This window comes from Lepeophtheirus salmonis, chromosome 1 (assembly GCF_016086655.4).
Source record: "Lepeophtheirus salmonis chromosome 1, UVic_Lsal_1.4, whole genome shotgun sequence".
Lineage (NCBI taxonomy): Eukaryota > Metazoa > Arthropoda > Copepoda > Siphonostomatoida > Caligidae > Lepeophtheirus > Lepeophtheirus salmonis.
Genome location: NC_052131.2, coordinates 6,224,334 through 6,249,976, shown reverse-complemented (window position 1 = coordinate 6,249,976; position 25,643 = coordinate 6,224,334). Strand labels below are relative to the sequence as shown.

General features: G+C 30.8%; 1 protein-coding gene across 2 annotated transcripts in view; it reads right to left on the bottom strand.

The window, feature by feature from the left end:
* Positions 1–25,164, bottom strand: part of LOC121115478 (uncharacterized) — a 49,099-nt gene extending 23,935 nt beyond the window's left edge. For both annotated transcript variants that reach the window (XM_040709650.2, XM_040709654.2), the window contains exons 1-3: positions 24,796–25,164; positions 7,420–7,514; positions 4,729–5,149 (exon numbers count right to left, since the gene is read on the bottom strand). In XM_040709650.2, coding sequence (XP_040565584.1) covers positions 4,729–5,149; positions 7,420–7,514; positions 24,796–24,901 — 622 coding nt within the window. In that variant the 5' untranslated portion in view covers positions 24,902–25,164. The remainder of the gene's footprint in view (positions 1–4,728; positions 5,150–7,419; positions 7,515–24,795) is intronic.
* Positions 25,165–25,643: the final 479 nt, after the last annotated feature.

Here is a 25,643-nt window from a genome sequence, read left to right as displayed (position 1 = left end):
TGGCCTAAGAATCATATGTATTTGAAGTCAATATACATAAAGTATATGTACTTTTCTAGGAACGACCAGGGTGAAAACCTACGCATATTGAGTTCAAGAGAATAATTTCTCTCAAGTGTTGTCAATTGAGCTACGTTGCTTCATTAAATTATGTATATTTTATTATTATTATAATATTTTCACTAAACTAATGCTATTTTAAATGTAGAAGATTATCCTATTAATAGAAATAATTAATTTTCTCTCCTCAAACTTAGGCAACACAGATCAGATATAATTCATTATTATCATAAGTCCTTCTTTTCCTTATACTCTACAAAAGTCCTATCCCTACTTAGCATTGATCAAAAGTCCACAATAAAATGGAATCGCCATAGCTAATGGACAAGCCGCTTGGGAAAAGTTACTCTCTTGAACTTAATGTGTGTATGTTCGCGCCCAGATGATTCCTAGAGAAAGAAATATACTTTATGTACCTGGATTTCACCTAAAGATTCCTAGGTTAGATGGAGTAATTGTAATACTATAATGTTTACTTAGACTTAATCAGTGTAACTCCATCTAACCAATTAATGAACATTAAGAAAGAAAAAAAGTCCATAGTAAAATAGAAAGTTAAGTTGTTCAGAAATCAGATGTGGATTTTTCAGATTCCTTCGCGAATACATTTGTATATTTATGTATATGAGGCACTTCAACATAAAAGCCAGGTAGAATATTTATTTATTTTTTTCAAATTGAGTATGCATTACATTAACATCCTCCGATAAATTATCCTACATTTCTACAAACAAATCATTCTTGTAGACCTTTTGGGTGTATCGCAAATAGCAATTGAAGGAGAAAAAATTCATTTTCACAATTAGATAATTATAACTTGATATAGGATGATGACTCAAAAATTAGAATCCACTTTGAGGCTGTCTAGCCTCAGTTCTAAAAGTCTGACAATTTTGTACTTGACACCATTCGAAAGAATCAGACAAAAAGATAAAATTCGATGTTTTTTCAAAATCGTTCTTTGAATAGAGTTTTGTTTTTTTAATTTATATATTTTTAGCAAACATTATTTGACTTGAGGTAACATTTTTCTTGTACGTAATTTAATCAATATGTGCACTTTTTTACTTTCAAAAACGCTTTTAAAAAAAATCATTCAGATACAGCAATATTTCATATGGATAAGATATAATCATTTTAACAAAAAAAAATTTAAAAAAAGTGTTTTTAATACATTTCTATATTTTGACTTAGGTTGACTATTTTTAAATTTACAAATTCAAGGGCTAAGTGAAAAAACGCAAATCTAAACATTAATCAATATGCCTCAAAATCTTTACTTTTTATTTTTTGGAATATTTTCCTCTAATTGAAGGACCGCTCTAACGTAATAAAATGTTTACAGTCAAACCTGGGCTAACAGTGACTTAATTTAAGTGTGGCTATATCTACTGTAGTTTGAATATTGGTGTATTATTTGTTGTCGTGAAAGAAAATCTTTAAACTAATCTTTGAAATCTGAGTAAAGATAATTATTAAATATATACATGACCATTTTATGCGTGAGTGGACTTTTGGCAAAAAAAATTTATGCCAAAGGTCATTTCACCGAAGGATAATTTGACAAGCTACTTTTTGCCTAAGGGCAATTTCTCAACCCGATATTTAACGAAAATCCTTTTGGCCACAAAATGATATATACGATTGTATATTTTAATTCAGTTTACAATGATAGAATGATAAATAGGTATTTTTCATATGTTTTTTGTGAAATATCAAATAGGTAAAGTAATTAGTCTTATTTTGGAGAAAAATATTTTTTTTAAATTATTTGGGCACAACACAGTGGAATGGGATTGATCAGAGAAATTAAATATAATTTTTGGGCCAAATGTCCGTTGGGCAAAATGTACATCTATTCGAGCAATTTTCCTTTGGCAATATGTTTTTGGACAATTCTCCTAGAACGAATTTTAGGAACTGTATTATAATTTTGTAGGAAATCAGATCAATCATCTGCCAAGAATAAGGAAACGCCCTTAAAGCTATAATTTATTGATGATCAGTGTGACAAGTATGTAGACTTAGGATCTTAGGATTTCACCATTTTTTTTTTTTTTTTATAAATGATTTATAATTTTCAAAAAATATGAAAATTTAAAGTTTTATATGAAATGTCACACTCACGTGAAAGCGAAAACTCTGCATGATCTATCAAACTATTCTTAATTGATAGAGTGTAAATATATTCTATATATATATAATCTATTTTTATTTATCAATTAATGTAAATTAGTCATTGCTTAGAAAATTAGGCCTTTTTGAATTCAAGTTTGATACTTTGTGACGTCAAATTTCAATTTCCATTGTTTTGAGGCTCGTAACATCAAAGGTAACTTAATTTTCACTTATTCTCTTGAAGTAAATGTGAATAAAGTATATAAACAAATACGACCTAGCTCATAAATGAGCGTAGAACGCCATTAGTATGAAAATAATGAAATTGTAAACTTTATTTATAGCATTAAGAAATTAAAATTTTATTCTGAAAATCTTCTGCTTCATTTAAAAGAAAAAATAGAGAATAATTCTCTGTATGTATCTATGCGTACATTTTTCAAAAAGAAGATTACAAGGTTTAAAGAAGAAAAAATATTTAAGTAGAACTGTCGTTTGCTCAACTATAATATTATTGTCAAAAATCATTTGTCTTATTCTTTTCTTTTTTTTTCTTCTTCTTCTCTATACCTTATAACCTTATTTTTTTTAAATGTGTGCAAAGATAGATACCAATATGCAGCAAGAAAAATTCTTAAAATTTAACAATCTTTATTTTTTGTTTTATATTAAAGAGTTGTGTTTTTTTTTTTTTTTTTAATTATTTTGAGAAAAATCCTAATTAAACGCCGCCATGTAATTGAAAGCCAAAACAAATGCTACTAGAACCATTTCTTGAGCCTTAAAAGCCTACAAGAAATTTTTTAGCAAAATCCATTAATTTGTTTGAGCGTACAAACGGACAAACACACCTACATTCGCATTTAATATACATAAAAAGTAGTGATGGGATGATTAATCGGAATCGGAGATTGAAGAATCGGTGTTTTTACTGGAATTGGGATCATCATTTGGAAAGTAATGTTTGCTAATCCGATTCTTATTAATTATTATTTATTACTGAAATTTAACTATTTATTACTTTTTTAAGTTATGAAATAAAAATACACCCTCCCCCAAATTAAGAAATTTTTCATTTTTACTAGAAAATGTAATTTTTCTAGTTTTTATGAAAAAAATTAATATTTGAAAAAAAAAAAAAATCCTAATTTTTTATTTATATGAATAGCTTTGGATTTTTGAATTTTTTTTGGCATAAATGATGATAAATTCCCAATTTATCCTATTTTTTACTTTCAAAATACAGGGTGCGGCAGCACAACGTTCTTTTCCTAAACATGTTTTAGAAATCAAAAAAAGATTTATTTATGTTTCAAAATGGTAGTACACATTTAAAGTTATAAAAATCATATCAGATAGGTGACATCCCTCATTGTCGATACGCTGAGTAAACCATCATTTGGTATTATACTACACTGTAATTTTTTTTTTTTTTTATCTTTGGATTACTTTTTATTGACATATTTTATTTGGGATAATTATTTTATACAAAAAGATGAAAAATTTAATTGCAAACAAATCTTATCTTGTAGTTTTAGATGACTCGTTGATTTTTGTAATTAATAATTGGTATTACCGCAAAAGGTCTTAAAATTGTTGGGTTTTCAAAATAAAATCCAATTAGTCGATCTGAATAAAATTAAAATTTCTTGCATAAAATCGGATCTGATGGAACCAATTTTAGCTCTTCACAATTATTACTAATGGAGTTATTTGTGTTCAAAATTTTTTGCTCATTTCAAACTAATTTCAATTAATTGAAAAAATGGTCTTTCTATATTAAAAATTGAAGATATTTTCATGAATCACATAAATAAAAAGTCTTGCGCTAAATTACAATTAGTTAAATTTTATAAAATATTATGTGAACCCCTTTTTGACGATATTTATTATCAACAGGAAACGTTTGTTCCTCATTACTCCAATACTTGATGGAAACTAACTGTATTTTGAAGTAAAAATTAAAATCTCACCTTTAGATTGAAACCACGACCACCCACTACTACTTTTACAGCCTGATTGTCATGCATTGTAAAAAAAAGAAGCTATGTTGCTGCACTCTGTGTATGTAAAGATCAATTATTTCATTAACAAATGATTTCGGTAAATAATAATGAAAATAAATAAGGCTATGAAAGATAAAAATTTGTATTTAGGTTTTAATTTCACTTTATTTCTTTTTTATTATAGGCCGGGAGCGCATATTTTTAACTACTCACAAGCAACTTTAGAGCGCTCCCTGGTTAGTCTATAAAGAAAGTATTGTTTTTAAACGTTGCAAGTTGAGGAATTAATAATGATATGACAGGAATAGTGAATAAGGACACGTAAATATTAAACTTTCTTCAAATATACAGGGTGCCAACTTATAATATTATTATTATTTTACAAGCACGGGAGCCAGTTTTTATGTACGTATTCTTGGCGTGGTAGAAAAATGAACAACTACTGAGATTCCTTATCTCTAAGCATCTTGCTCTTTATATTATATATGGTACCACTGTTTATGTTAGCTCCTATTATTCATGATAAAACTACAAACAATCTTACTCATGCGTTTTTCCAAATCCTCACGCCTCCTTTGCCGTTTTCGATCACTAGCAGTCAAACATCTCCACATGGTTGCACTAAGAAGTAGAAAGAGTAGTAGAATAATTCCTGCCGCAGACCCGATATAAAGAGGAAATTCTTCCTCCGAGATGGACCAGGAACCAAGACTAAGAGTCAGCGGTGTAGGGGCTGATGGAGAGGATGAGTCATCAAAGGAGCCTGTCCCTTGGAATGTATTCGCAACAATGTTATTGAAGGAATTGGAGGATGAGGGTGGTGATTGTGAGGGTGAGAGGGAAGTGAAAAAGAGATTGGATGAGGATGTATAAGAGGGTGTGGCGCTTGCAGAGGACGAGGAACTGAGTGTAGAGGAGGCCCGAAGAAGTGGAGATGCCGTTGTGGTTGTGGAAGTTGTAGAGTCCTAAATAGAAGTAAATTTTTATTTTAAAACAAAATAAAATATGGGAAAATATGTTTAGAGAACAACATTCCACATCAAATCACCATTGCTTGTCACCCCAATAACACAGAGTTCATTAAATTTAATATAACCTAGCAGAAATACACGAAAAATCGCAGATTTTTTTTTTTTGGTTTCGTTAATTAATTAAACTTTCTTGCCATTTGAAAGATATAAAAGGCCCCAAATTAAATATTGACAAAACATAAATTATTTTCTGGTTTTATTTTTATGATGATTTGTTCAGTATAATATATTTTGGCTTGTAAAACCCTCCCTGAAAGAAACAAAGATGGTTCATTAGATTTAAAAATGAACTATCCAGTCTCATTCTATCATTTTAAATTAAATTTAGGTCAAAAAATTGGCAAATTTAATTTGACGATGTTACTAGGGACGCAACTAAGTATTTACTTGCCAAATGTTAGGCTAATTAATTTACTCGTTTTTTAGCTTAACCCGAAAACGAAACTGTGATACACACATAAGCGATTTTAATTAATATAAAGATTAGTTATACTTTGTATTGAAGTTTAGATCGTAGGATCCGCAATTAATCGGATTGTATATTTCAACAAGCAGTTCCAACAAAAATTCCGTCGTATTAGTTAAGATTTTAAACTCTTTAAATATCTCATTACATACTTTAAAAAAAGTGAGCCCCTTCTAGGGATCTGAAGTTTTATCCAATAGCCTAAAAACTCAATCAAATCAACCACTTCGCAGGCCTCTATACCACAAATTTAATTTCACACACATTTTTTGAAACATAGTTAGTTGAAGATGACAGATTTCACCTTTTCTGTGACAAATTATTTTATAAATTGTTGGGGGGGAGATATTGGGTATTATTTAAAAACATTACCACATACTTTAAAAAAGAGTTTAAAAGGTAATGTATTTATGAGTAAAAAGGATTTTAGGCAATTTTGTAAATTTTTACCTGTTTACAAAATTAATTTAAGTGAAAAAAAAGGATTATAGATTTAGAATTTAAACATATGGCCTATTGACACAAAAACACGATAGAATGATCTTTCTCAAATAGGAGTGTAAATTATATTTCAAAGAATAATGAATTATATTTATTTGACTGATCAGCTAATTGCATTTAAAGTAGTTATAATTGATCCTAAAATAAAGAAAGAAAGAAAAATTGATAGATTTTATGTAAAAAGTTCGATATCAAGGCCAATATAACCCTTTTAAAAAATGTAAAGGCTCTAAACTAGATCTAAAACTCTTGGGAATCTTAAGGAATTAGAAAATTTTCTTTTTTTTTAATAAATCCTATTTGATAATTGTGATAGAACGAAATTTAAAGAAGGACGGATATTTTATTTATATAAGTAGAAAATACAAATCCTCTCCATCACTTACACATCATATATACAAGGATTTATTAGAAATGAATTATATCATTCCATGACTAGTACACAATAATATAATTAAATTGATAAATACTTTTCTTTTAATATTTGACCAAAATTATGTGAGACTTAAATTGTTCTCTCATTTTTAAAATATATTCTGTATAACCAATCCATATTTAGCATAAGTATAAATATTTTAATAAAAACGTGTATTTAATTGACATGTCCCAAATTTGGTACATCAGGCACAAAGACATGTATAATTATATAGTCAAGTATGTCACATTAGGCATAAAATTGTAAAATGTCATAATATGTATTCATTAGTCGATACTACATAAAATAGTGATAACGTGAGCACATAGCACAAAAAAATTATTAGAGTGGATTAAGAGCAATCAAAACACGTGGACACCTATAAATTTTTAGATGTAACTGAAATATCAAGCATGTTTTTGTGCAATAAACAGTGCCATTGTTGTTCCAAATGTGTACTTAACCGGTATGATACGTTTCTAACAGATGCCTTCACAATTATTTGATTTATAATTAATTTTCCAAATGTGACAAGCGTTAACTCATCCCATACATTTGAATACAAAGTCTAATATCATAGTCAAATATGTGTATAAAATATTGGGCTTTATTCAGGGGTGTTGCTATTTTTCAAAAATGATTCACAACATTATATAATTACTTTGACCCCCTTAAAAAGGGCTTACAATTGGGGTTTTCGTCGTTTCTGTATTTTTGTTCAAGATTTCCTATACATTAACGGACCACGTAGGTATAAAAATGGTAGTTGAGGGTAAAGCCTTTCTGTGATTTGATATGAAATTACCGGTGTATGAATTTTACCTCAACCATAGAGGCCACGAGAGTCACAGACTCTCTATAAATACTTCCTTCCAGTTTATGTCCATTCTTGGCGAGGAGTCTTTCGAGATCATTCACTGAAGAAAATACATGTAAAAAGAACGGATATAATATTAATGTATATATTATTTATAAATTCGCCAATGTTTAACGAAATATCATTTTATATTATCTCATACATAAAAGTATGTATGTACATATATATTTAGAAACAGATGGTTTGGTTCCAAAAAGGAAGAAAAAAAGAAGGGGGGAAGAAAAAAAAATATTTGGCAGAAAATAATAGAATTTTTCCCTTTCGTTTTAAATCCCAAGTTTCTCCTTCTGTCTATTTTTTTGGTGTTTTTTTTGTTTTTCTTAGAGAAGGATAAATGTATACATATATATATACATAATATGTACGGTGTACAAGTTGTAACTTGTATAAGCATATTATACAAGTTAAACATGAATATTTTTAGATGAAGTATTTAGAGTGGAAATAAAATCAGGATAATGCAATAGAGTAAAACCTTGAAATACAATTTTAATTCTTTAAGAACGTTCTGGACCATAAATAGGAATCACATTTTTGTACAGAAACAAAAACTGTTTAGTGTTAAGAAAAAGAAAAACGAGTCGGATATTTTCTCTTTGTTTTATTTTCCTTAATTATTTAATAAATTGTCGTGTCGTTAACTTATCTCTCTTAAGAAGCATTATCTCCTATCTTTGATATAAAATGTTTAAATTTTTTTTTTTAAATGAATATATATGCACTTAAATAAAATATAATTTTTTCCCCGCACTAATGCAGATTAATATTAAGTGTATGTACTCTTCTTTATAGCAGTAATCAATTGATCTCCCTTAAATCAAATAGTAGACAAATGATGCTAACAAGGGTTTTAATTCAGTAGTGCCCTAAGTCTCACTCCCGCCTTCTTCTTGCACTGTACAAAAATCCTATACCTAACCTAAAAAAGTACTTAGAACAGCTTTTCCTTTCCATCTTCAACTCTAGACTAGTTTATGTTTATTAAAAAAAAAACAACTCATATCTCAATAGAAATTTTGGCTTAGAATTCATTTCGTATCTCAAAAAACTCGTTATAGAGGGCTCTCGATAATCCATATATTAATAATTTATTTTTTAACTTTTTTATTCGTAAAAAATAAAGCAGGGCTTGACGGTCATTAAATTTACCACTAGTCAACAGAGCAGATCATAATCCAGAATAGCACAAATATTGGATTATTTTTGGACTAGTAGAGGACTAGTATAAAGATACTTTTGTTTTAGAATAAGGAAATTTTTGGGAGTAAAAACTATACAGGAACTCCCTAAACAACAAAGAATGTGAAGTATTGCTAAATATGTCTTGTAAAAAAATATATATTTAACTTAAAAATCACCCATAATATTTGTCTTATATGATTATTCGACGTATGAAACTTTAACATAAGGGAACACTTATGGTTTGAAACCAAATTCGTTTGTTTATAATGTATATGAGGTATTACTTAGCCAAACTGGCTAGACACCAAGGGCGTCCGGAGGATTATATATTTTGGGGGAGGGGAGGGCTCGAATTTTTTTTTGAAAAAGTTGAAAAATTTCAAAAACTGAATTTTAAATATTTTTTTTTTTTTAAATTCTAGAATCCACAACTATTCAAAAATCATTAAATTTTTTTGACAATAATTTCAAAAATCCCCAGCTGTTAACAAAAAAAATGAGGGGAAAATTGGGGTCCCTCCAGCCCACCTCCTGCAGACACCTCTGGATACAGGTCACTTTGAACAAGCCCAACTGTTTTTTTACAAGCCACGGGCTAATGGGCTAGCGTGGCTGTCGAGCCCAGATTATAAGACGAAGAAATTATAAGTTGTATATACACAATATATAAATATACTTATAAATGTCGTGTACAAATTGCGTTTTCTTTACATTTTTAACTTATATAAACACGTCTTGTAGTGCCTTATTTAATTACAAGATCAGTCATTTTAATTACAAACTATTAATGGATATTATCATTTAATTAGATTTATTAAATAAACTTACTTTTTCTTTATTTAGGAGTAATATAACCTTGGTCAATATTTTCTTATGTGCTTCAGAGTATGTACTCCCACTGATAAATTAGTAAATTTTATTTATGAAAAGTCAAAAATTAAATCATTAATACCATATGAACCATTGATGGTCACATCCATGCCTTTATTGTATGTGTGAAACCCCGCCTAAAATCATTGTCCCTAATAAATTGAGATATGAATTTCAATTTCTTCCAAAGTTATTGTCAATTATGCGTTTTTAACGTTTTGTTTTACTTTGACCACTCAAAATTTAATTGTCTCTTGTTGACATAATATAAAATCTATCCACAAAGATTTATAAAAATCGGTATTTAACTTTTCCTTACAAAAAAAAACAAATGGAGGTATTAAATAAATATATTCAACTATGCTGGCAGCTCTAAAAAGGCCCGAAATTAGTTAGAAGCTGTTTAGTAGTTCTTCCAAACTATGGGATGATTATTCCAAAATTGTGGAGAATTGTTCACAGCTTATAAAAAACAATCTAGATTCAACCAATCAACACTGATAAGAAAAAGGAAACTTTTGATAAGAAAATTTCAGATATTAAATTTTTTCAACAAAAAAATTCAAGAAACCACAACATTAACGAAAAATTAAATTTTTTTGTAAAAAAAATTCAAAATTCCACAGCTGTTTACAAAGAATAATCATTTTTGGGAAAAATTTTAAATTAAAATTTTTTTTCAGAAAAAAATCCGTTGCTATTCAAAGAAAATTAATTTTTTTAGTAAAAAAAAAATGACTAAATTTTTGTTGTTATATCACCTCTAGCCAAGACCATTCAGAAGCCCCTGTTCAGTAGTGGATAACAAAGAACAGGTTACATTTTTGAGTTAGTGATGTATCGCCGTATATTGGATTATCCTTTTCACATGTAGAACTCTAAATTCTTCATATAAAATACATCAGCTCATTTTATGTTGTTTGCAACTTGTACACAACTTACACAGATTTGGCTACAATTTATGGCTATATTGCCTTTCATCAAAGGGTTTCTTCATTACATTGAATGTCTAATTTAGTAAAAATATATACATCTCACACGTATATATATTTAATTTATTACTATGTATAAATAAAAAACTGGGCAAATATTTATTGTTTTTGTGGGTTTTAATTAATTTTTTCCTTCTTTCTTTTATTTGCACATTGAGATATGATTATATATTTGTGTTTCTTCTTCTTTTGCGTAGTATTTTCTACAAAACTCATATAATTAGGGTTTTAACTCGTTAGCATTTTTGTATATAAAAAAAAAAAAACCGAAAATGAACAATGTGATTAAAGAAATAAAAACAAATCCGACTTCGTAACAGACAAAGGTAGGAATCACCATCTGTTGTCGATCCTCAATACAACTCCGAGTCCAACAGAGACTTACCAGTGTGTAGCTAGGGGCGTCCACAGGGAGTGAGCTGGCAAGATATATATTTCCCCTCCTCCTAAAATGACAAAAAACCCTCATATGCCAATTAAACAGGTACTGTAGGTATTGACATCATATGATCTAATAAGATATATTAATTGTTTACAAAAATTGAACCAGCTTCCAAAATGACAGCTACTCAAACTATTGAATTGAAGCATGATGTACGAGAGTGTTCGGCACAACACTCTTGCCGAACTTCAGCCTAATTCAGAGGAGTCTGTCACATCCACTCTTTCATTCTTTAAGTAGAATTGACTCAAATTGTTTTTTGGTCAAGGCTAATTGCATACATATTACAGATATGATGAGGCAATTCATCGTATATTAAATGATGACCAGCAACGTTATCTATGCAATAATACAAAAAATATTGCAACTTGCTCTCCTTGCGCCATACAAAAAGTATAGCAGCAACGAATTACTTGTGGTACTACAGGATATGATATGCTACTTCCACAAAGATTTCCTCTACCAAGTCTAAGGGCATTGAGAAGACAGTTGAATGTTTTGGACTTCAATTTTGGTACTTTAGAGGATGTAATTACTTTGTAGAAGGTAGTTTTAAATTTATTGTATGATATATTTATTTTACAGTTTATAAAGTGAAAGTTCAAAGGTGATTCCATGCTCCTCACTGATCTGGAGGATATATCTCAACAGTTTCATAGAAAATTGGAAGTTAACTTTAACTGAAAAATTTCTATTCGTTTCCCTGAACTTGAATAGCTCGAAAATTTTCTTTAACTCACTTGTGTTCGTAGAATTATCAAATCGTCATGTCCCCAATGCCTAAAGTGTTATACTAAGGACTATAATGATTGCTCTTCTTTAAATTTACGTTCTAAAGAAAGGTATTTTCTTGGAAAATTCATTCATTTATTGTAGCAGTTCTTCAATTTCATTTTTTGAAAAAGCTAGATATACACATTTGAAAACTACAATCCAAGAATATGCAATATGAACAATCCTATTCATGAGATATCTTCATCAGTGCTGACATATATTTCCAATGAGTTTATTACTTCTTGTCACCTTGAAGCATTGGGTAAAATGGTAAAAAAAATTGTCATTGTAAACTACACTTTTATTGTAGAGAGAAAAATATATAATTTGAATGTACTTCAAATGTCTTAGTGGCAAGTTAAATATTTTTTAGGCGTGAACTCTATCATTTTTATTAACATTCTAATAAGTTCTGTTTACTCCAGGATTGTAATGTTAATCTTAATGATATTAGTATATTAAAGATGTAGAAATTTGGATAAATTAAAATAAATATAATAATAACATTTTAGGTTTGTTACTTTAACGAAAGAGAAGCGGTGCTTTTAAGGGACGTCAAGTTGTAAGACAAACGTTTATTGCACTTTAAAATTAATATTATAAAAATACTCAATTCAAGCATTTTAAAATTTATTTACTACAGAAGCATTTACAGCTGAAAAGGATACCCCACAGGGGTTGGAACCTTTTACATAAAGAACAATTTTGAATTTTATAAAGTCATCAAAAGGCCATAGAAAAATATTATTACAAAAAAGTATAATGACTACATCAATCCATAATAATATTAAGCCCCATGTGAACACATTTCCAGATTTTTTATTATTAAAATAATGTTAATAGAATATTTGTTTAAGGGAGTTCACCAAGCAAAAAAGACAATGTAGATTGTACATCACCAACTCCTTTTTTGACAACAAAATTAGTTATACAGAGCATGTTGTATTTATTGACCATGACATTGATTTAAATACAACTAACTAGCCTGTGACATCTCAGAGAAATGACAAATGACATTTTTTCCTCATTGTGACTCACATATTACAATGCAAATTAATAGCATAAGCTAATCAGCTTAGAGAAGCTTAGTTTTCTTGACGTTCCATTAAAATATCTGCAAGCAACTATAAGAGGGAAAGAAATAAATAAGTACAAATCCCATTCCATATCAAGCAAGGACATAGGCAGGAATCAAACCAATGTCGATCCTCAATACTACTCTGAGCCCAGCATGGGCTTACATTAATAAATCCCCATCAGATCATTTTTACTACTCTACAGCAATCATAAAGCACTCCCAAAGTGTAACAATAAAAAAAACATAAAAAAATCATATGGTAACCCTGACAATTTGAAGAATGTTTTGTATGAGAGCATCTTAGCTGTCATTAGCAATGTATTGAACCTCTGATATATATTTAATCTGCAAATGCCGAGTAGTTTTTCTCTCTGCATATGAGAAATCTTGGAGCTTTTCATCAACTTTTATTTTATCATATCCCAAACAATAATACGACTCAAAAGATGTTCAGAGCGTATGTAAACAATTTTATTCCTATCAATAGTCAATGTGATAACTTTTTTTTCCTATTGATATGTCTGCCGCCCCTTTCCTACTCTTTAGGAAACACGATAAATGGTAGTAGATATTATAGTAACTTTTTTTTTCAAGGGTGTAGATTTAAAATAGTATACTATATACATAAACCGTCGTATAAACTTAATTTACTCTTTTATCTTAGTATTTCTTTAGCGAGTTTCTTTTCTAATTTCTGACTGGAGTCTTCCTATTTTTTTGGAGGGGCTAAAGCCCCTAGCCTTCCGTCTGTGTGCACCACTGCATATGCATGAATTAAACTCTCTCTTTCAAAGTAACAAGTTACTTTTCAAGAATTAAATAATGGTAATAAGAGCTTTGGAAAATAAAAACAGGGTTCATTTTCCCAACTGCAAAAACGTTTACATATAAGTAAATGCTTAAAATTTACATCCCTACAAATCAAAGGTTCACAACTTGTTGTCAGAATCAAATAACACTAATCGAATAAGTAAGTGGCAACCCTCCTCAAACATCATCTTTGCGACCTCTAAATTATGTGAACAGCTTAACTTACTAACAGCAACATGGGTCTAAGTAACAAATATCTCATGTTCCATTGAGTGCTTTGTTTAATGAATCTTTATTCAATCAGGATTGGGTTTTTGGGTTGTGTGAAGACTGAGTGTTTTTACAACTATTGATCCAGGAGAAACCCCTGAGGAGATGGATGATGATCATGAAAGAAAACATACGTTGTTGTATGTATTTACATATTATTATTGTGTTGTCGAATGTTCCTACGTACTCGTACATATGGAAAAAGATGCTTTGGAAAACCCCTCCCCTGTTAATTGAAATAAGTAATAGTCAGTAATGTTAATCTGTTTTTTCAGTCCCCTTATTTATTCTCCTGTCAAATATTGTTTAAACTAATTAGTCAGAATAAAAGGAAAAAAAGAAGAAGACCAAAATAAATATATCAAAACGTATATTAAAGAGTGTGTGATGAGGGAGGGCTTATAGTTCAAGGGTTGTGGCCTTCAAGTCCTTCTAAAAGAGAAAATGGAACACATCTTTTAACCTCTCATGATTAGAGGCTGGTATTTTTGTAGTCGCAATGACAGTACGGAATGTGAATTACGACACCCATTAATATGAATTAATGCTTTAAAGAGTAGAATCTGCTACATTTAGATTAACATTAGTGAATGGAAAATATTATAGCTATATTTTAAAAAAATATCTCTCTATTTTTCTTTAAGTATAACAAAAGTAAGCGCGAATTCTTCTTTCAGAAAGAGTTATTAACACCACAACAATATGAAGGGTACCGCCATTCATCTTCAAGCAGGGCTTAAAGGTCAACACCAAGGTCTACATCAGTGTTCCGTGCACTAAAGCCTTCCCCTGGATCCGCAGTATCATGAAAGACCGACATTGGATCTGGTGGCAAGACGTGGCATCCTACCACACCACTAAAAGAACCCTCAATTTTCTTAATTCTGATAATGTGATGTACCTCCTGACGAGTTAATGGCCTCCTAACTCGCGTGAATTGAGCCCTTTAGACTATTTTGTCTAGGGTAATGTTGAACGGGTTTCCAATGAAGGTCCCCACAGCGCCACAAGATTCCTCATAGCTGGGGTAAGGTGCGCATTCCGGACTTTACCCAAGGCGGTCAAAAACGCAGTTTGGACGTTTCCAGAGACATTACGAACGTGTGATCCGAGGTAACAGCGATTTTATTGAATGTCAAATTTATAATGTTGATTTTTGTGAAAATATAAAATAAAATCGGTTAAAAATAAAGTCACAGCAGCGATGATGGAACTTTTTTTCCATTTCGTATATTAAAACTATCATCTTTATCTACGTTTTGTACATCCCTACTTATGATGTACCATGTAGCAGTTTGAATAAATAATTTCATCACATATTGTTTCATCAAATTTCGGCAAGAAAAGAAAGGATGTTTTTAATGAGATGAAAAAGTTGTTTCGTCTTGTTTCGCAATGTCAAGCAAAAAAGATTCATGGCACATTTCATATAGTTATCACTGACAAAATTAATACATACTAAGGTTCCTCATTTCCCAGGAAATTTTGTTTTAGCCTTATCCTGATAAACTTATTTTTAAATCACGAGATTCGATTAGTGAATAATATATACGTTGAAATTTATATATACTTGTTTAATATTTAAAGAAGAAAAGTACATTTTCAACTAGTCTTACCCAATGCTCAATCCCCATTTCCCCCATTTTTATAGTAACCTGATCTGACCGAGATATAACTTCAGATTATAATTTAAATAGTAAATTATGAAGCGAATTTTGACAGAGCTGGGAGTTGAACAATATAAACCAACCTAATTAAATAAAGCTTATATTATGAAATAGTCAAAAGCAAGATTTTGCAAGAACTTCCCGTAGTTGTAAACCCAGACAGATACCGAGAAAACGGGAAAGAAACCATAGTACCTACATAATAGAGCTTCTCTATCAGAATCTTGGGGTCCCATTTCCTTGAGATTCCTAGGGGTTTACCCAGTGATATATTCCCGAGGAAAAAATATTTAAATTGGAAATATCGTATTTAACTATTTACCAAATAAATATTTCTCAAGTATTAAAGATCCTTTTGGATAAAGTTTTTAATAATTACAGTACAGTCGAAACGATCTATTGTGCGCCTACCTAGCACCAAGTCACTACCACCTGTTCCTGTCTATAGCCAACCTACTTGACGGTAAAAATTTGGCCTCAATGGTGGACTTTGAAAATTGGCTGTCCTAGTTTTTTGGCAATAGGGAAAAGGGCATCTACAGGTATAGCATTATGAAGTTATTGAATGAACAGGGCATATTTGGCTTCAATCAGATGATTGTACAAAGAATTGAATAAAGAAAAAATACAAAATTACTTTTTCCTCAGCCTATTATATAAGAAAGTGAAAGTATTTATAAAAATCAGATTTTAACAAAGGAAAGAAAATAGTTCCCACATTAATTCTTTGCCTCAGGCTTCAAATTAATATTTAGTTTAAAGAAAGGATTTTTCTTCCCTTCTCACTCAACAACAGTAAAATTATCGAGTCGAAATTTGTCAATACTAGGTTTGTATCGTTCCTGTCCCTCTAATTGGTCCTTTACCAAAAAGTTCCAAATTTACCTCTCTACAAGGCATCTTTTTGACTAATATTATGGTAAAATATTTCAGTTTATCAATTGATCTTTGTTAATAAAACCTGAAGTACCTTTCGTGTACGAGAATAATTTGTCATGGTTCAATTAATTTAAGTACTTTTTATACGTATAAAAATGGGTTAATTCATATTTACAATGGCGTCATTTTGTAAAAATTGTTCTATAGGATGACTTTTACTATTGTTTTGGACGCGCCCTTAACTTTTAGGACCGGAAAGGACGTCATAACCGTAGTGAATATGTTGTATAGTTAATTATGGACTTGATTTCTTTTTTTACATCATAATAAATACAACCCAATATTTTCTGGACATATTTTGGTGAAATATTGGCTTTGAATTCAAATTTATGGGATAAGTTGAGACATTCAAGAATGCCAACTATAGTTTAGAACCTTCATTTGATTTGTGAGGCTTCATTTGGCCCTGATATATTCTTTTAATATGGCAATCCATTTTAGACTACTTGAAGTGCAATTTATAACACACTCAAAAGATTAATCTGTTTAATTTATTCATAAATATTGACCATAAGCATTCGTTAAAGGATACCAAATACTCTATTTTTTAGAAAATAACCGCCTCTACAAAAACATCTCTTTTCAAAATGAAAGGCGCCTAGGCTGCCAAAATCAGATAATTGTCGAACGATTGGAAGTCCCATGGTACCCAAATCATCTTTTATTGGGACGAGAAATAATGGACTATGGACAGGTCCCACAACATCCATAACGATAGATGGTGTACCATAGAGAGAGCTAATATTCCTTTCGTCTATAAAAACCAAGTTGCTAGACAGCATTATGACCCTTGGGATCATTGGGAGCAACATGAGTGTCGTACCCCCATCTTCTTTGAGCCAAAGGATAGGGTGGTTGTCGACGACAGGTACTGTGAACTCCTGTCTGACCAAATGATACATTGGATGAAAAATGAGGCCAATGGCCTCGAGTTCCAGTTTTACCAAGACTCGGCCACCTCTCACAAACCCCACAAAACCCAAAACTTGTTTATAAAAGAGCATGTGTCATTTACAATTTGACACCCCCACACCTGGGCCTCTGACTCCCCTATATGAATCCCATGGATTACTTCTTTTCGAGGGGAGTTAGAAAGGAAGGTCAGTGTCAATTCACACAATACCATCGATTATTTGAAGGCCTCCATCATTCCGTACTAGAAGAAATTCTCCCCCACCGACATATTCAAGGCCTGCAAATCCTTTAGTCCTCGTATTGAGCGAATGATGGGTGAAAATGGCAAAGACTCAATGATTTTTTTCTTTTGTATTATTAGAACTGGTAAATAAAATATCAAACCTCTACTTTCATCCCTTATTGATTAGGATCCATTTAAAGGTAGTCCGGATTTACTTGAACGACTCTGTAGAGTGCCTACTTAGTACTTAAGTACACATGGGTTTTATCAGCATAAATACTTACATACATGGATATATAATATTTTATTACAATTTTAGAATGTATAGATGTGTACATCTATCTCAAAATACAAGTAGTGATGACGATGATATGGGCGTTGCACCCTGTTGCTTATCTTTTTATTATATTATGTTATAGAAGCCTTTACAATAGGATGTACTAGTGATGTCATTTAAATTAGGCCCGAACCTTTTTGCAGACCCTTAAACAAAGATAAAAAAGTTACCACAGACCTCATTTCCTCAAAATACGATAAAGAATCGGTTCTTACAAAATTAACCGATTCGTGGAACCGTGAATGTGTGAAAATTGACGAACCAAAAAGAATGATATGGCATTATTCATGTAGTTATGTACTCTCCTTTCATCAGACATCCCGCCTACATGATTTTTTTGTGGGCTAGAAGAATCTTTCTGCAAAAATTTGAAATAAATTTTTTGTACAAATTTTAGGAAAAAAAAAAATTTTTTAGAAGAGAAAACTTGAAAAAAAAAAAACATTTGAAATTTTGGCATTTTGGGAAATATTTTGATCATAACGACAAAAATTATTTGTTTTTATTCCCTGTAGCTCACTCCTTGCCCCTTGGGCAACAAGATAAAGCCACCTCTACCCAGTGGCAGCACATTTAAAAATATAAAATGTACCTTTTAAAAATAACAAATTACCTAATTGATGTAAGATTTTCTTCTACCTTCTCTGAGTATGCCTCCCTAACTCGCCTAAAATAATAGAAACAAGTCCTTTCTTCCTCGTCCCTGGAGTTATATAGGTACTATTTTTAAAGAAAATGGACTAAGAAAGAGCCTAACCGATGAACCCCTAAATTTAGGTGATGATCAATTAAGAACCCGTGACCACCATTTAAGACTCCGTTACATCACTAGTAGGTACATAAAAAATATAAGTACCTACATAAAGGTTAGAAAGAAAAGAAAAACATTGAATATTTGGACAAATTATTATTTTAATTTGCCCTATTTACGGTTGATGATGATGTTATCTCTCTTTCTCTCTGTTTGTATAAAAGTCTGATATTTAAGTTTATGGCATTGTAACAATGTGTTATTTATGAGTCTATCTACGAGAGAGTCTTGACTGTACAATGAAGATATTATACGATCTACCACACAGAGAGAGATTATGTACCACACAACAACATGGTGGAGGTACATACAATATACCTATATATTTGTCCAAATAGGTTAATTGGAAATTGAGTTATTCCAGAAAAACCAAATTTTTGAAGACCTTTATGTTTGGGGAAGGCCTCCTAGCTCGGTGGATCTGAGCCCTATGTATGTAGAGGCGTCTTGAAAGGAGAGTTCAATAAACACGCAACGTTTAATCCTTGTCGGTAGTGGGTAAGAAGTTCCTCATCTAGGGGTTTCCCAGGTTCAGGGCCAGTTAGAGGCTGTGGTTAAAGCTGGAGGTGGATAGTTTGAGTGATTGACTTCACTATTGTAATATACATTCTCATTAAACTTTCCAGATTTCCTTAATATTCCTTGCAAAAAATTGCATAACCCGGTGAAGTTAATTCCTTATTATTAAAAGATAGTAATAATTGAATTTCAACTTTCTGCTGTCGTAGTCTCCAACTTCCAAATGGAAAGAGAAAGTATGACGTGGGGCAAAATTATTCAATGTGCCCGAAATCTATTATGATTATTAGGGATCTATCGGTCCCACTTCACCTTTGTGCAAAATGATTAGTAAGTTATTTCTACGCAAAAACGTGATTACTTTTGAAGGAGCTATCAGAAGTAAACTCACGCCATAATCAATTCATCTCGACGTGACCGTCTATTTTTATGGAGTTACGAGATTGATGAATTACTATTCTTTCCACAAGACCAGTGCAAAACTATAAGGGACTGAATCACAACACAAGGTTACAATATATGTACATTATGTTTAAATGGAGAAAGGGGGAACAAAGGTCTGTTGGAATTTTAATTTAGAGAAAATATTCTCATCTTTTTTTTTTTTGTTAAAGCATATATATGTATGTAGGTATATGTACCTATAGGCCTTTCTCTACTTTATTCATACGCAATATATTCTTACAAGAAATATAATATATATACCTATATTTATATATATTCGTTAATTTAAAAAAAGTAAAGTGAATACAAAATAAAAATTGTGAGAATGGAACGATTTTACTAAAACATTCTAATATCTAATAGAAATATAAGGTCGAATGAAACTAATTAGGTTTATTACTGTGTATGTAAGGGGCAATTATTTTAAACGATCCCAATTTTATCTGGCCTCATCCAATCTCTCTACAAACCGGTTTTAATACAACCAAACACTACTGGAGTTTAAGTCCAGTACAAATGTACTGGCGTAAATATAATGACTCCGTCTTTTTCTACGTGTCTAGCAGGATAGTAAGGATCCACTGACGATGATATCTTGGAAGCAGCCAAAATCATCTGAAGTGCTGATTTGTTAAGGAAAAGCAACAAAAAAAGATGAGAAAAATCTTGACAAATCGATGATTACAATTACTGACAGCATCGTAAAAGCATCAACATTCAACTGTTCATCGTGTCATCGAAGAAGACCTACGGTACCTCAACTTTGCACGTCGCACTGAACAGCTTCTAGCCCTGTGAAACAGGGAGAATAGGGTTACCAGAAGCAAGGATTAAACAGAAACCTCCCAAGAAAGAACTTTTCTGGTTCTTCTCGGGATAAACATTTATATATTTAAAAACCATAAGCATAACTCGAGGAACAATATACGGCTGGCAAAAAGTCCTTATAAAGTATCTAGGATCATAAAAGGTAGCTATGGTTCTTGGTGCTGTTAGCAGTGAAGGCCACTTTATGCCCCTTTTATCTTCAAACTGGGCCTGAAGGTCAACACCAAGTTCTAGATCAGTTTTTTTCTGCAAACCAAACTCATACCCTAAATCTGTAGCATCATGAAAGACCGACCTTGTATCTGTCCGTAAGACGGGGCCCCCTGTTACACCAACAAAAGAACACTCGATTTTCTTGATTCTGAGAATTTGATGTAAGTCCTCCAAGTTATTGCCCTCCTACCTCGCCGGAATGGAACCCTTTACACTATTTTATTTTGGGCAGTGTTGAATAGGTTTTCAATGAAGGTCCCATAGTACAACAAGATTCTTGAGAGCTCAGATAAGGAGGGTATTTCAAACTTCACTCAGTGAGACGTTTCCGGTGACGTTGTTAACGTGTGGTCCTAGCTAAGATCCATTTTATTGATTGAATATCCAATTTGTGTATATATGTTGATTTTTTTCACAGCAGAACTTTTTGACTTGCGAATGTTTAGATAACCCACCCTTTAAATTGTATACCTACTTATATTAGAGTTAAGACTCAGTGCAAAACAGTATATATTTTATTTTTTTAAGTTCAGTCTTGAGTCATTTTTCTAGATCGATTTGGACCGAAATATCCGTCCAAACTGTAATCTCACAACGCATTAAATGATACCGATTTTTTCTTTAAAAGGGGTACAGACAGAACGTTTTTAATGGAACAAATTTGTTCAGTCCACAAAAAATCATTACGGTCTAAGACCAGTCTATGATTTTCATGCCAAAAGACACCACTGGTGTAGTATGTAATATGTAGACTGCCCCGTTTTTGGATCAACCTTCTTTTCCTTTCCTGTTTCACATGCCATTTTAATTTGAAAAAAAAATATTGTTGGATTAAAATTGCCCATTTTTAGAGACTAAGATGTGCTCAATGATTCGCAGTTTCCCTGTTTTATCATACATCATTATTCTCCTTCTTTTCAATATTTATTACTTATCTGGTGTTAAATTTAATATGTAATGTTTGATAAAACATGTAGCATCATTTTCTATATTAATCAAGCATAATTTGTTTGTCTTAGGAGGACTCATTCTTACCAACGAGCTTGAACAGTTAAAGCTCAGCCCGTCATATAAGAAAGAAATTAACCAGAAAATGGGTTTACAAGAAGTAATAATAAATGCTACTTTAGATGAGGCTTAGCAACCATCGACTTTAGCTACAGCTCAGCCCATCATTTTAAAAATAGAAAAGAAATACGATCTGTACAATAAGTATATCGACACTTAACAGCTCTGATCAATTCCGAGCACTCCGGTTAATCTTTGATAAAATAGGGAAACTCCATAATCATTAAGCACATCTTAGGGCTTCAAGATTATTAAGAGAAAGACGTATAAAAAGTCCTACATAGAATAACCAATTTTATAGATTTTATATAGCTATGGATTTTTTAAATTTTTTTTTTTTAAATTTAATATTTGAACTTAATAATGTGCCATATAGTTTGTACTTATAAATGAGTGATTTTCCTTAAATAATAAAAAACCAAGGAATATTCAATCATTGAATTATCCTCCTTATCACAAGTACTCTCAATTCTATGAAAATATACTTCGCATTATTAAGTTGCAACATGCACAATTTGTACAAAATCCTAATTATTACACATCATTTACCTTTTAGATGTCGTATCTATTCTCCAGCTTGAAATGATATCGATATTTTTTTATTTTTTTTTTAAGTGCAGAAAAAAGTCTTTAAAGTGATTGTAATTTTAAGATGTTTGATATATCACTAATTTGCTTTTGTATATGTTAATTTATCCTCAAATTACACCTCATTCATGCATACATTTACCTTATGGGACTCATTAAAACGGCATTAATTAAAATTATTTAGAAGTACCCTTTCATAGGTATGTAAATGGCTGAGTAAGTTAGTTGATCAATAAAACACTTGTCTAAAGATATCATTAATAAGGGGCGTCCGCAGGTGGTGAGCTGAATGGTCTGTAGCCCCCTCCCAAATATCAAAATTTCTAAAAAAATTCATTCTTCAAATTTGATTTTGCAACTTTTTCTCCAAATAATTTAATTTTCTGTGAATACCTATGAGTTTTTGAATTTTTTTTCTCAAAAATTTAATAAATATTTGAAATGTTTATCCAAAAACTTAATTTTTTTGTGAATAGCTAAAGATTGTGGATTTTTATTTTTTTCCGAATAATTTAATTTTATGTAAATTGCTATGAATTTACGTAATTTTTTTTTTTTTTTTTTTTTTTTTCAAAAAATTCCAAAAAAAAAAAAAAAGTATATATAATCCTGCGGACGCCCTTAATAATAGCAATTTTCCAATATTTTTTTATATTTTTACAATTGCGACTAATTTTTTAATATTTTTGCCACTGTTTGTTAGTCTGTTAGCCTCCTGGATTATGGCAAAAGTTACTGATCCAGTAAGATCAAATTTATTACGAAGTTTATATACATTCAAAGTAAGAGCCCATTAAATTTTTGAGAAGTACAGTCAAAGTAACACCAAACGTATAAAATGCGTAATTGACCATAACATAAGAACAAATTTGAGGGTTTAGTGCTCTACCAAATGCCTCTTCTTGTTTGTATTTAATTTTCAAGGGCTGAACTGGAGGATCTGTAGCCCCCCTACCAAAAGTAAGAAATTGTTATTTTTTATTTTTTCAATTTTTTTGTGAATAGCCATGGATTTTTGAAATTTTACTCCAAAAAATTTAATATTTGAATATTTTGAAAATAGTGAAGGATTTTTGAAATTTTTTCCAAATTTTAATTAATTTCTTGAGAATGGCTTTGGATTTTTGAAGTTTTTTTGTAAATTATTTAAAATTTTAAAGATAATTATTGATTTTTGATTTTTTTTTTCCAAATTTTATTCAATTTTTTGTGAATAGCTCTGAATTTTGGAAATTGTTTCCAAAACAAAATAATATTTGAAATTTGTAGATAATAACTATGGACTTTTTTTTTCTTTTTTTTCAAAAATCAATACTTTTTTAATTAAAGCTGCGAATTTGTCGATATATATGTGATTTTAGTCTTAGTTATATGAATTTTTAATTTCTATAAGATCTTGAGATGGGTTATCACATCCATCATCCGTGTACACGCAATTGATTCCTAAGAACTTTGCATATCCTAATCTTCAAACCTCAACAACTTTCCCTTTCTGTATAAAAAGGTAATGCAATTTAAAATGTACTTTATTTAAGGGAGATAAATTGCAACATTAGTCATTCATAGCACTGTCATTCCTAAAAACAGAACACATTTTAAATCACAAAAACTTTTCATTTTGAAAGATAAAATGTTGAGATTTGAAAATTATAATTTTGAAAAGTTTTTAGAAATCCTTTATCCATGTAAACGTATACGGTTTTTGGGGGTTTTTTTGGGGAGAGGGGACATCTTTTTGAAATGAGTACAATTTGAGATTACATTTTGATTCTTGTTTATTTTCTTAGATTTGTTTAATGATCAAAAAAATTGATTTTAGTCATTATTTAATCTTTTTAAATTAACTCTTCATTTTTTAGAAAATCCATAAATTGTCAGTTGCATTTTAAAAAAAAAAGTGCAATCAAACGTCCTCTTTGGCAAGAATATCAACATTTTATATTGTGAAAATTAACTTAACTCGTAAAACCCAAACATTGGATGAATTTATCAAAAAGTCATTCAGCTGTTCTAAACAGAATGTAAAAGGAGGACATATGGGGATAAAATAGGACAGTTGATTACCCTACATTTAGCAACAAAAAAATTAATTGTTCGAATTAAATTTTGTTGGTCCCTCCATTTTCAAAAAGGGGCACGGAGCCTGAATTAATCTGCATCTACCTGTTAAATAAAGATAGGCCCTGTTGTTAGTGACAAAACAATTTAAGAAGACGAGACCTAGTCCTGAATTAAGTGCGAAACAACAGCTGCACTTGTACACGACATGCAGACGTTTATGCATAAAATCCCATTAAATCCTGCCAAATAGTGATCCTTTTAAAGTATGAATGACCCAAATGATTTCTTACCCGTCATAAAGTCAATTTGAATATTATCCTCATGCCAACCATACTCTTCCCCAAGAGGGGTTGGACCTCCTATGGAAGTGGATGTCTCGGTAGTTGAAGATGGCATCTTTTTATTTTTATTTAATGAAAACCTTTAATGTGTCTGTTCTTCAGGAAAAGAAGAACCCAGTAAAATTATTATAATGAAAGCACTTTGTGAGTCACAACTTCAAAAAACCAATGCTTCCGCATTTTCTCTTTGAAATAAGAGATATTAGCAATACAAATATATCAAGGGTTATGTACTATTAAGTAATGTTATAAGCTATTAATAATACCCCTTTATTCTTAAGCCTACTACTCTGGTCACTACTTTTTTTTCAACTGACTTATATCTAATCATTTTTTTCCGTTGCGTGCGAGGAAATTTGGTTTATATCGGATAGGAGAACACGGAGAAAGGAAGCGGGAGCGGAACATCTGCCTTTCCCCGCCGGGAAAAAGAAAAGAAAAAAAATAAGAAGAATCTCTTCGTTTTCCCTTCTTTTATTTCTGCATTTTGGCAAAAAAGCAGATGAATTTATTTTATTTCTTCTCCCCCCCCCCTCACTCTTTTTTTTCATACATTCTCCTACAGCAATTCCTTCCCAAATTTTATATTTATTTATTTCATTTGATTGTCTATGTTTTTAAAATTAGTAATCCGAGTGCCAATATATCCCTGACTTTGATGTACACCAGAGTCGTAGGGGCTTTTTTTGAAGTTTTTTTTTCTTTTTCAAATTTTCACACTGACATCTGATTCTTTCAGAATCTTATATCAGATGACTTATTTTTTAAAATTGACTGGACCTTTTCACTTTTTACAA